The sequence below is a fragment of the Trachypithecus francoisi genome, unplaced genomic scaffold, assembly GCF_009764315.1.
Source record: "Trachypithecus francoisi isolate TF-2019V2 unplaced genomic scaffold, Tfra_2.0 Lachesis_group11, whole genome shotgun sequence".
Lineage (NCBI taxonomy): Eukaryota > Metazoa > Chordata > Mammalia > Primates > Cercopithecidae > Trachypithecus > Trachypithecus francoisi.
This window is the reverse complement of record NW_022681456.1, coordinates 129,305,307-129,318,033: the sequence shown is the minus strand read 5'-3', so window position 1 is coordinate 129,318,033 and position 12,727 is coordinate 129,305,307. Positions and strand designations below refer to the sequence as shown.

Here is a 12,727-nt window from a genome sequence, read left to right as displayed (position 1 = left end):
GTAATACACTATATTAACAGAATGAAGGAAAAAAGACCCACATGATCATCTCAATAGATGCAGAAAAGCACTTGACAAAATTCAACATCCTTTCATGATAAAAACTCTCAACAAATTAGGCATAGAAGGAATGTACTGCAACACAATAAAGGCCACATATGACAAGGCCACAGCTAACATCACACTTAGTGGTGAAAAATTGAAAGCTTTTCCTTTAAGATGAGGAACAAGACAAAGATGCCCACTCTCACCACTTCTATTCAACATGATAATACTGGAAGTCCTAGCCAGAGCAATTAGACAAATTTTTAAAAGTTATCCAAATAGGAAAGGAACAAGTGAAATTTTCTGTTTGCTGATGACGTGATCTTATGTATAGAAAATCCTAAAGATCACCAAAATCTATTACAACTGATAAACTAATTCAGTAAAGTTGCAGGACACAAAATCAACACACAAGAATGAGCAGCATTTATTTACACTAACAATGAACTATCTGAAAGAGAAATTAAGAAATCAGTCCCTTTTACAATAGCAACAAAAACCTAAAATACTTAGGAAAAAATTTAATGATCTATAAACTGAGAACTTATAAAACATTGATAAAAGAAATAGGTGTGACACAAATAAATGGAAAGATATCTTGTATTCATGAATTAGAATAATTACTATTGTTAAAATGACAATATTGGCTGGGCGCGGTGGCTCAAGCCTGTAATCCCAGCACTTTGGGAGGCCGAGACGGGCGGATCACGAGGTCAGGAGATCGAGACCATCCTGGCTAATACGGTGAAACCCTGTCTCTACTTAAAAATACAAAAAAACTAGCCGGGCGACGAGGCGGGCGCCTGTAGTCCCAGCGACTCGGGAGGCTGAGGCAGGAGAACGGCGTAAACCCGGGAGGCGGAGCTTGCAGTGAGCTGAGATCCGGCCACTGCACTCCAGCCTGGGTGGCAGAGCAAGACTCCGTCTCAAAAAAAAACAAAAAAAAACAAAAAAAAAAAACAAAAATGACAATACTACACAAAGCAATCTACAAATTCAATGCAATTCCTATCAAAATGCCAATGTCATTTTTTATGGAAATGGAAAAAAAAATCCTAAAATTCATATGGAACCACAAAAGACCCTGAATAGCCAAAGAAATCTTTGAGCAAGAAGAACAAAGCTGGAGGCACCACACTGCCTGATATCAAAATCTGTTACAAAGCTATAGTAACCAAAACAGCATGGTACTGGCATGAAAACAGACACATAGAGCAATGGCTCAGGATAGAAACCTGAGAAATGAACCCACCCATTTACAGCCAATTGATTTTCGACAAAGGTGCCAAGAACACAGAATGGAAAAAGAACAGCTTCTTTAATAAATAGTGTTGCCAAAAAGGGAAAAAGGGAATTACTTTGAAGATCATCATTAGCATTAGACTTTTCATTAATGAAAGTATATATGTAATAGAAGACAATGGAATAATATGTTCAAAATTATGAGGAAAATGTATTCTTGAACCTGGCCCTGTATATGCAGTCTAATCAGCATTCAAGTAGCCAAGCAAAATACATTTCCAAGTGTTTAAGAACCCACAAAGTTTCCTGCCCCACGTAAGTCTTCCTCGAAGCAATTACTCAGGCTGTACTTCCACAGAATGAAAAACGAATCAAAGAAATAGGATGAGCAGAGTAATGATATGAGTAAAAAATAATGAAGTTTATAGTTGTGAGTTTCGAACAAGGACATTATAAAGTTTATATAAAATCTACATAATTGTTAAGGGGAAAATGTACAAAACCTTAATGACAATTTGGAAGTAATATTTTATGTTATCTCAACAAGGTAGGACGTGAGGTGGTAGAAGAATTAGAAACATGAAACCACGCTAAGATTCTTCTCGTTTGCGGATAAGAATAGATACTGTTTAATTTTGTACATAACTAAGGGAAAAGTGTGTATAAATATATATGTTAATACTTAAAGGTCAATCACTAAAAAAATAGAAATGGAATGTATACATTCCAAAGCACTAGAGGAAAAAATGGACAAAGAAAACTTAGCAATTCAGCAAAAGGAAGGTAAAGCAAAAGTAGAAAAATAAATAAATAAAACATGGAAATTAAAATAATAAAACGAGATGGCAGGAATAAGAACAAAGATAATTACTAAACTTATTGAGCTAAAGTTCACTATTAAAAGATAGATACTCTGGGCCGGGCGCGGTGGCTCAAGCCTGTAATCCCAGCACTTTGGGAGACCGAGACGGGTGGATCACGAGGTCAGGAGATCAAGACCATCCAGGCTAACACGGTGAAACCCCGTCTCTACTAAAAAAAAAAAATACAAAAAACTAGCCAGGCGAGGTGGCGGGCGCCTGTAGTCCCAGCTACTCAGGAGGCTGAGGCAGGAGAACGGCGTAAACCCGGGAGGCGGAGCTTGCAGTGAGCTGAGATCCGGCCACTGCACTCCAGCCTGGGTGACAGAGCGAGACTCCGTCTCAAAAAAAAAAAAAAAAAAAAAAAAAAAGATAATACTCTGATGTTGGCTTTAAGAAATCTAGCTCTAGCCTGTTTATAACAGATATAGTAAAACAAAATGACCTAAAGAAAATGAAAATAAAAGGACAGAAAAATGAATACCATGTAAGGCTCACAATGTAGATGTAATAATAGAAGTAGCAGAAGAAATAGAATTCCAGGTAAAAGGCATTAAACAAGACAGAGAGGGATTTTATATTGATAAAGGGTATAATCCATCAAAAACATGTAACAGTCATAAAACTACATGAGCCTAACAATATAGTTTGGAAATGTATCAATTACATATTGATAGAAGTATAAGGAGAACACACACACACACACACACACACACACAGAGGAAGATTTAATACAGGTAGTAGAGCATGACAGATCAAATAGACCAAAATAGAAAAAAGGGTAAAGAATATCTAAGTAATACAAGTAACAGACTTGATCTTATAGATTTATAGTCAATAAATGGCCAAAAAACCACATTCTTTTTAAACACCCCAGAAACATTCACAACAATTAGCCAACATTTAAGTCACAAAGAATTTAACAAATTCTAAAACTGCTCTTACTTTGATATAGCAAAATTAGAAATTAGCCATAAAAACAATAACCTTTCCAAAATCTACTTAAAATTTTGGCACTCTTCTTAGTGACTCAAGGCTGAAACTACAATCTGCAGTCATGTGCCGCATGATGACATTTCAGCCAATGACAGTCTGCCTAAAATTACAATGGAGCTGAAAAATTCCTATCACCCAGTGACGGGATACATCATCACCCAGCGCAGTGCCTGACTCAGGTGTTCGTGGTGCTGCCAGTCATATGAAAGTATAGCTTGGCCGGGCGCGGTGGCTCACGCCTGTAATCCCAGCACTTTGGGAGGCCGAGACGGGCGGATCACGAAGTCAGGAGATCGAGACCATCCTGGCTAACACGGTGAAACCCCGTCTTTACTGAAAAATACAAAAAAATTAGCCGGGCATGGCGGAGGGCTCCTGTAGTCCCAGCTGCTCCGGAGGCTGAGGCAGGAGAATGGCGTGAACCCGGGAGGCGGAGCTTGCAGTGAGCTGAGATCCGGCCACTGCACTCCAGCCTGGGCGACAGAGTGAGACTCCGTCTCAAAAAAATAAATAAAGTATAGCTTATGCAATTATGTACAGTACATAATATTTGATAATGAGAATAAAGGACTGTGTCACCAGTTTATGTATTTACTGCACTATACTTTTATCATTATTTTGCAGTGTACTGCTTCTACTTTTTTTTTTTTTTTTTGAGACGGAGTCTCGCTCTGTCGCCCAGGCTGGAGTGCAGTGGCCGGATCTCAGCTCACTGCAAGCTCCGCCTCCCGGGTTTACCCCATTCTCCTGCCTCAGCCTCCGGAGTAGCTGGGACTACAGGTGCCCGCCATCTCGCCCGGCTAATTTTTGTATTTTTTAGTAGAGACGGGGTTTCACCGGGTTAGCCAGGATGGTGTCGATCTCCTGACCTCGTGATCCTCCCGTCTCGGCCTCCCAAAGTGTTGAGATTATAGGCTTGAGCCACCGCCCCCGGCCTCTACTTTTTTTTTTAAGTTAACCATAAAACAGCCTTAGGCAGGTCCTGCAGGAGATATTCCAGAAGAAGGCATTGTTATTTTATTTATTTATTTATTTTATTTTATTTTTTTTTTTTTTTTTGAGACGGAGTCTCGCTCTGTCGCCCAGGCTGGAGTGCAGTGGCCGGATCTCAGCTCACTGCAAGCTCCGCCTCCCGGGTTTACGCCATTCTCCTGCCTCAGCCTCCCGAGTAGCTGGGACTACAGGCGCCCGCCACCTCGCCCGGCTAGTTTTTTTGTATTTTTTTTTAGTAGAGACGGGGTTTCACCGTGTTAGCCAGGATGGTCTCCATCTCCTGACCTCGTGATCCGCCCGTCTCAGCCTCCCAAAGTGCTGGGATTACAGGCTTGAGCCACCGCGCCCGGCCAGAAGGCATTGTTATCATAGGAGATGACAGCTCCATGCATGTTACTGTCCCTGAAGACCTTCCAATGGGACAAGATGTGGGGGTGGAAGACAGTGATACTGATGATCCTGACCCTGTGTAGGCCTAGGCTAATGTGTGGGTTTGTGTCTTAGCTTTTAACAAAAAACAAAAAACAACAACAAAAAAAAGGGTTAATAGAAAAAAAAACAAAATAAGGATATAAAGAAAAATATTTTGTACAGCTGTACAATGTGAGTTTTAAGTTGCGTTATTACAGAAGAGTCCAAAAGGTAAAAAAATTTAAAAGTTTATAAAGTAAAAATGTTACATTAAGCTGAAGTTCATTTATTACTGAAGAAGGAAAAGTACTTTTTATAAATACGTGTAGCCTAAGTGTATAATGTTTCTAGTCTCCAGTGGTGTATGGCAGTGTGCGGTCATGTCCTAGGCCTTCACATTCACTCACCACTCACTCACTGCCCCACCCAGAATGACTTTCGGTCCTGCAAGCTCCATTTATGGTATGTGCCCTCTACAGGTGCACCATCTTTAAATCTTTTTTTACTGTTCCTTTTTTACTGTTCCTATTTTACTGCTCCTTTTCAGTGTTTAGGTATGTTTAGATACACGAATACTTACCATTGTGTTCCGGTTGCCTGCAATATTCGGTACAGACACATGCTGTATAGGCTTGAAGCCTAGGAGCAGTAGGCTGTGCCATAGAGCTGAGGTGTATAATAGCTATAGCATCTAGGTTTGTGTGAATCCACTCTATGCTGTTTGTGCAACAACAGAATTGCCTAACCGTGCATCTCCCCATTGTTAAGTGACACAAGACTGTACTTAGAAATGAGAGCCAGTGCACCGTATCTGAAATGTATGAGATGCGTCAATGAACACCAAAGAAAAAAATTCAGAGCCTAAAATTTATTTATTTATTTAAAAAGATGTATATTAAGTAAGCTAAAAGATGGGGAAAAGAATAGTAAAATAATCCCAGAATATGAAGGAATGCATTTTTAAAAATAAAAGCATAAATTAATAAATCATGGATTTTATCAATAAACCCTAAAGCTGATCCTTTGAAAAGACCAATAAACAGAGAAACCATCAAATCCAATTAAAAAAAAAAAATACACAACAACATCAGGAATGCAAAAAGCAACATAATTACAGATGCGGAAGTGATTTTTAGAATGATAAGAGAATTTCATGCCTCTGTTTTGTGGCACCTCAAAGGTGATCAATTGCTTCAAGATGAAGCAGAAGGTCTCCTTCCCAGCCAGTGGCTGCCAGAAACTCATTGAAGTGGACAGTGAATGCAAACCATACCTTCTATGAGAAGCATATGGCCTCAGAAGTCACCAGTGCCACTCTGGGTGAAGAATGGAAGGCTTATGAGGGTCAGATCAATGGTACAAATGAAGAGCGAGGTTTCCCTATGAAGCAGTGTGTCCTGACCTGTGGTTGTGTCCACCTGCTACTGCATATGGAGCATTCTGTTACAGACCAAGGGGAACTGCAGAAGGAAAGCACAGATTGTTCAGGGTTGCATTGTGAGTGCCAATCTGACTTCTTAATTTGTTTTTTGTAAAAACAGATAGGGGAGAGAGAAAGATTAGACTGACTGATACTACTGTGCCTTTTCACCTGAGGTCCAAAAGAGATGGCAAGTCTAATAACTTTTCATTCCCTATAAAGATGATGTCCACCAGTGAGTAAGTCCCTAAACAAAGGATGTCAGGAACCTAGAACCAAAGCACCCAAGACTCGGCACCTGCTTACTCCACATGTCCTGCAACACAAATGCTGACGTATTGCTCTGAAGAAACAGGACACTAAAATAAAAATAAAAATAAGGCCGGGCGCGATGGCTCACACCTGTAATCCCAGCACTTTGGGAGGCTGAGGCAGGTGGATCATGAGGTCAGGAGTTCGAGACCAGCCTGGCCAAGACGGTTAAACCTGTCTCTACTAAAAATAGAAAAATTAGCCAGGCACAGTGGCAGGCATGTGTAATCCCAGCTACTCGGGAGGCTGAGGCAGGAGAATCACTTGAAACTGGGAGGTGGAGGTTGCGGTGAGCTAAGATTGTGCCACTGCACTCCAGCCTCAGCGACAGAGCAAGACTCTGTCTCCAAATAAATAAATAAATATAAGGAAGAGGTTAAACAATATGCTGAACTTTTGGCCAAGAGAATGAAGGAGACCAAAGAAAAATGCCAGGAACAGATTTCCAAGACGTGGAGGCTGTGTTCACTGAGAGCTTCTAAGTCTATCAAAAATAAGATTTTCAAGCCTGTAATCCCAGCACTTTGGGAGGCCGAGATGGGTGGATCACAAGGTTAGGAGATCGAGACCATCCTGGCTAACATGGTGAAACCCCATGTCTACTAAAAAATACAAAAAACTAGCCGGGCGTGGTGGCGGGCGCCTGTAGTCCCAGCTACTCGGGAGGCTGAGGCAGGAGAATGGCGTAAACCCGGGAGGCGGAGCTTGCAGTGAGCTGAGATCGGCCACTGCACTCCAGCCTGGGCGGCAGAGCCAGACTCCGTCTCAAAAAAAAATAAAATAAAATAAGATTTTCACCAGGCATAGCAGCTCTCACCTGTAATCCCAGCAATTTGGGACGCTGAGGTGGGAGGATCAATTAAGACCAGGAGTATGAGACCAGCCTGGGCAACATAGCAAAACCCCATCTCTAAAAATAAAAATAAAAATATTAGGCAGGTATGGCGCCATGCGCCTGTAGTCCCAGCTACTTGAGAATCTGCGGTGGGAGGATCACTTGGGCCCAGGAGTTTGAGGTTACAGTGAGCTAAGATGGCTCCACTGCACTGTAGCCTGGGTGACGAAGTGATATCCCATCTCTAAACACATATACACACACACAAGATTTTTCTAAGAGTAGCAGACAAATAATATCAGACTTCAAAAAAGAAGACAGAGAGAGCATCATGAACAAATTTGTGCCAATCTATTTGAAAACCTAAATGAAGCAGATGCTTTTATGTAGAAAATAAGAATTATAAAATTACCTTAAGAATTAAAAGAAAAACAACTGCAACAGAAATTGAAAGGGTAGTCAAAAATTTAGCCTTTGAAAAGGCCCAAGATTCAATATTTTTATTTGTGAGGTCTACCAGACTATCAAGGAGTGGATCATTCCAATGTTATATAAACTTTCCAGGAACAAAAAGTTGCCAAAAACCTCTTCACTCATCCCATAAGACTAACATAAAGCTAATGCCAATGAGAAAAAGAGAAAAAAGCAAGCGGTTATAAATGTGAAAATATGTACACATAACTGCCGTTGTTTGCAGATGACAGGCTAATTCAAGTAGAAAATCTATGCAAATTAACTAAAAACCTTTCATGACAATAGAATTAATAAAGTGGAAGATTAAAAGATTAACAAAGAAAAATAATTGTTTTCCTGTGCTGGCAATAACTAATTAGTAAATGTAATAGACAAGATGTTATGCTGTCACTTTTTCAATATTATTATTTTATAACTCTTACCCAATAAAATAAGACAAGAAAAATAAATCAAATGATAAGGATTGGAGAGGAAGAAACAAAATTAAATGCCAAAAAAATTGATTGCCTGTGTGTATATACAAGAAAAATTACAGAAAATTGCTAAAACTAATAGGAGAGTTCAGCAAATATTCCATAATATGAAATCAATTGTATTCCCTCTATATCAGCAGCAAATGGATATAGCTTTTAAAATACAATGTTGAAACTATACCATTTTAAATGTACAACAAAATAAAAGGAAGGATATGCCACATTTCTGGCCAGGAGACTTAATATCATAAAGATGTCAGGATTCCCCAAGTTAATCGATATCCCAATGCAATTCTAATAAGACTCCCAACAGGATTACTCATAGAGCCTGGAACTGACTCTACTACGTCTATGGAATAGAAAAGGAAACTGAATAGCCAAGACAAATGTTGAAGAAGAACAGGTTGGAAGCACTCCTGCACTGTGAGAGGGCAGGACTTACCATAAGGCAACTTACTATGAAGACAACACAGTACTTCCGTACCAAGATAAACAAATAAACCTAAGGAATGGAATGGAAAGGCTAGAACACAACCTATACACCTATGGAAATACAACTTATGGCAGAAGAAATATTTCAATTAAGTAGGTAAAGATGTACTATTCAATAAATAGTATTAGTAAAATGACTTATCTATACAGAGAAAAATAAAAGCATATTTCTACCTCATATCAAACATGAAAATAAATTTCAGGTTAGTAAGTTATTGTGAAAAACAAAACTTTAGAACCTTTAGAAGAACATAGAAAAGAATGTCTTTATGACCTAAAACAGAGAATGATTTTTTAAAAAAGATGCAAAAAGCACAAAACATAGAGGAAAAACTGTAAATTTGACCTCATTGAAATACAAAACTTAGATTCACCAAAATACATCATAAATAACGCCAGAGATAAGCCACAAATTGGAAGAAGCTATTTCTGATGCATATAACTAACAAAGGATTAAGAATAGACATGAAACCACCCTGAGATACCACCTTACTCCTACAAGAATGGCTGTAATTTAAAAAATAAAAAATAATAGATGTTGGTATGGATGTGCTGAAAAAGGAACACTTTTATACTGCTGGTGGGAATGTAAACTAATACAACCACTGTGGAAAACAGTATGGAGATTCCTTAAAGAAGTAAAAGTAGAACTACCATTCCCTCCAGCAATCCCACTCCTGGGTATCTACCCAAAGGAGAAGAAGTCATTTATATGAAAGGGACACATGCACACACACGTTTATAGCAGCACCATTTGCAAAATGATGTCATGGACTTTGGGGACTTGGGGGAAGGGTGGGAGGATGGTCAGGGATAAAAGGCTACTGCTTGGGTGATGGGTACACCAAAATCTCAGAAATCACCACTAAAGAACTTGTCCGTGCAAGCAAAAACCACTTGTTCCCCAAAAACTATTGAAAATTTTTAAAAATAATAGAAAATAGAATATCTTAAGCACCCTACAAACGAACAAGAAGACATCCTGAATCAAACAAAAACATGAACATGCAATTTAATGGAAGATAAAATCTAAATTCTCAACCCACTAATCATTTTATAACCAAATTAAAACAGCAATGACATATTATCTCACAGGAATTATACAAGCATCATTTAAAACAATTCACTAATGAACAGATGAGTTTGTACAGTAGTGTCATTTCTCCTACACTGATAATAGGAGTCTAAGTTGGACAAACCCTTGGAGTTCACAGAATATCTAGTAAAAATGAAGACACGTGTACTTTAACTGGCAATTCTACTTCTAAGTGGATACCCAAGATATAAATCTGCATGTTTATTGCAGTGTTTTTTGTACTAGTAAAAGAAAAAAGTGAAAAACCTAAATGTTCCTTAACAGGATGGTGGATTTTTTTATGGTAAGTTCATAGAGCATACTCCTATACAGCAGTTAAGGTGAAGGAACTGGAACTAAAATACATCCAAAAGGCTAAGTCTCAAAAACATCATGTGGATTGCAAAAACAGCAGGTTTTCGGAAGTGGTGCAATTTGTTACTGTGTATATAAAATTTGAAATCTTCAAAATAATGCCATGTGTTTGCATACTTAGCGAACATATCAGAGCATTCGGGGAATGATGAACATCAAGTTCATTTTAGTGATTCCCTCTGGGGAAGGAGGAAAGGGACAGGCGGGGAGGGATGCAGAGGGCCCTCCTTGGCATCTGTAGGATGGGCTGCATGGATGTGGCTCTCCCTCCCCTGTAGGTGTGCCACCGGGGAGGCCTGGCAGGACATCATGCTGGCCTGCATGCCAGGCAAGAAGTGTGCCCCGGAGTCCGAGCCCAGCAACAGCACGGAGGGTGAAACACCCTGTGGCAGCAGCTTTGCCGTCTTCTACTTCATCAGCTTCTACATGCTCTGTGCCTTCCTGGTAAGCCAAGGGGGAACTCAACAGCCAGCAGCCATGAGTGCCCAGTTCCAGGGCAGCCTGAACCCTCTGTCTCTGCAGCTCACGGTCAGGGCAACCCCATCGGAGGAGCTGGCTTGGGAAGACTAAGTTGGCAGGAGTGTCCAGCCACAGGGAGAGAAAGGCAGAAAGCCCTGGGCCAGAGTGAACTCCACCAGCATCTTACTTGTCCATTCTTGGCTCTTGTCATGGTGGCATTGACACAGGGGACATGTGGAGGCCTAGAAAGAGCTATACTTTTTTGGCGTCTTGCTGAGGAGTGAGGAAAAGGGGATAAAGTCCCCTCTGTCCTGCGCAGCCTTGCCCAGCGGCTCAGTAGGAGGGAGGCTGTCCAGCTTGTGATGTGGGTTCATCACACACAACTCTCAGGGAAGCTGTGTCAAGTTTATGTCCGAGAGACCCAGGTTCTAAGGCTGGTAGGATGGATTACTGGTCTTTAGAAAGGTTGGCTTCTGCCATCAGTGGGCCCCAGCTGGCAAGGGGGTTCCAGAGGCAGGTGTGTAGGAAGGTCTTCTCCCAGCACCTCATTGTACTGTTCCCTGCAGATCATCAACCTCTTTGTAGCTGTCATCATGGACAACTTTGACTACCTGACAAGGGACTGGTCCATCCTTGGTCCCCACCACCTGGATGAGTTTAAAAGAATCTGGGCAGAGTATGACCCTGAAGCCAAGTAAGTTCCCAGAGGGAAATCCTGATTCCCTGAGCTGAGAGAGGGTATCGCTGACCACACCTGCAGGAGGGCTCGGGAAATCCTGATTCCCTAAGCTGAGAGAGGGTATCACTGACCACACCTGCAGGAGGGGCTCACGGTTGGCCAGCACTGGGTGGATCAATTAGAAACACTGAACTGCATCAAACCCCAGGGTTTGCCAGCAGGAGGAGGCCTGGCGCCTTCAATTAGTCAAGAATATATCTACTAGGCTGGGTGCGGTGGCTCAAGCCTGGAATCCCAGCACTTTGGGAGGCTGAGGTGGGTGAATCACTCGAGGCCAGGAGTTCAAGACCAGCCTGGCCAACATGGTAAACCCCCATCTCTACTTAAAATACAAAATTAGCCGGACATGGTGGCACATGCCTATAATCCCAGCTACTCGGGAGGCCAAGGCACGAGAATTGCCTGAATCCGGGAGGCGGAGGTTGCAGTGAGCTGAGATTGTACCACTGCACTCCAGCCTGGGCAACAAAGCAAGACTCCATCTAAAAACAAAAAAAAAGAAAGAAAAGAATATATCTACTACATTCAGTTGAATGGAAGGATAGGAAATTCTAGTATCAGGAATAACTAGTTAAGTGTTCAAGTTAGGATACACAGGGCCGGGCAAAATCTTGCCTCCATTCCTGCTTCTGGTCTAAAGATCAATCCCATTTGGCTGACTCTCAGTAAATACCTTTTGGTCAGAAGGTTAATTCACTCAGTCAGCAAGTATGTATTGAGAATTCTGTTGCACTGCTAAAATCCCTTCCACTTTGAACATGGCGTGGGCAGAAAAGTATTCATTAAAACCTAAACACGTGTATATGTATATTGGTTTGGGGCTGTGCCATGCAATTCTGCAGCTCTGCACTGAGTGTGACTAATAGGGCCACCACACACTGCAGTGTTGCCCATGTGAGTGGGCCCCACCCCTCAGGTGCATGCGTCCTGGGCTGCTGACAGAGACCACGGCTCTCTGATACCCTGTCCCTCCCCTCCTTCCTCTTCTAGGGGTCGTATCAAACACCTGGATGTGGTGACCCTCCTCCGGCGGATTCAGCCCCCACTAGGTTTTGGGAAGCTGTGCCCTCACCGCGTGGCTTGCAAAGTAAGAGATAACTGGGTTCATGGGAGGAAGAGGGAAGAGAGGGGAGGCGAAGTGCCCATTTCTTGTGATCCTTTAAGGGAATTAACATACTAGTTTATGTGCCTAAAGATTACATTTTAGGCTGGGCGCGGTGGCTCAAGCCTGCAGTCCCAGCACTTTGGGAGGCCGAGACGGGTGGATCACGAGGTCAGGAGATCGAGACCATCCTGGCGAACACAGTGAAACCCCGTCTCTACTAAAAAATACAAAAAACTAGCCTAGCGCGGTGGCGGCGCCTGTAGTCTCAGCTACTCGGGAGGCTGAGGCAGGAGAATGGCATAAACCCAGGAGGCGGAGCTTGCAGTGAGCTGAGCTTCAGCCACTGCACTCCAGCCTGAGCGACAGAGCGAGACTCTGTCTCAAAAAAAAAAAAAAAAGATTACATTTTAAGGATCCTTCC

General features: G+C 41.7%; 1 protein-coding gene across 38 annotated transcripts in view; it reads left to right on the top strand.

Annotated features, from left to right (window-relative positions):
* LOC117090701 (voltage-dependent L-type calcium channel subunit alpha-1C) overlaps positions 1–12,727 on the top strand; it is a 744,659-nt gene that overhangs the window by 701,653 nt on the left and 30,279 nt on the right. For all 38 annotated transcript variants that reach the window (XM_033223225.1, XM_033223240.1, XM_033223224.1 and 35 more), the window contains 3 exons: positions 10,282–10,447; positions 11,029–11,156; positions 12,192–12,288. In XM_033223225.1, the coding sequence (XP_033079116.1) occupies positions 10,282–10,447; positions 11,029–11,156; positions 12,192–12,288 (391 nt within the window). The remainder of the gene's footprint in view (positions 1–10,281; positions 10,448–11,028; positions 11,157–12,191; positions 12,289–12,727) is intronic.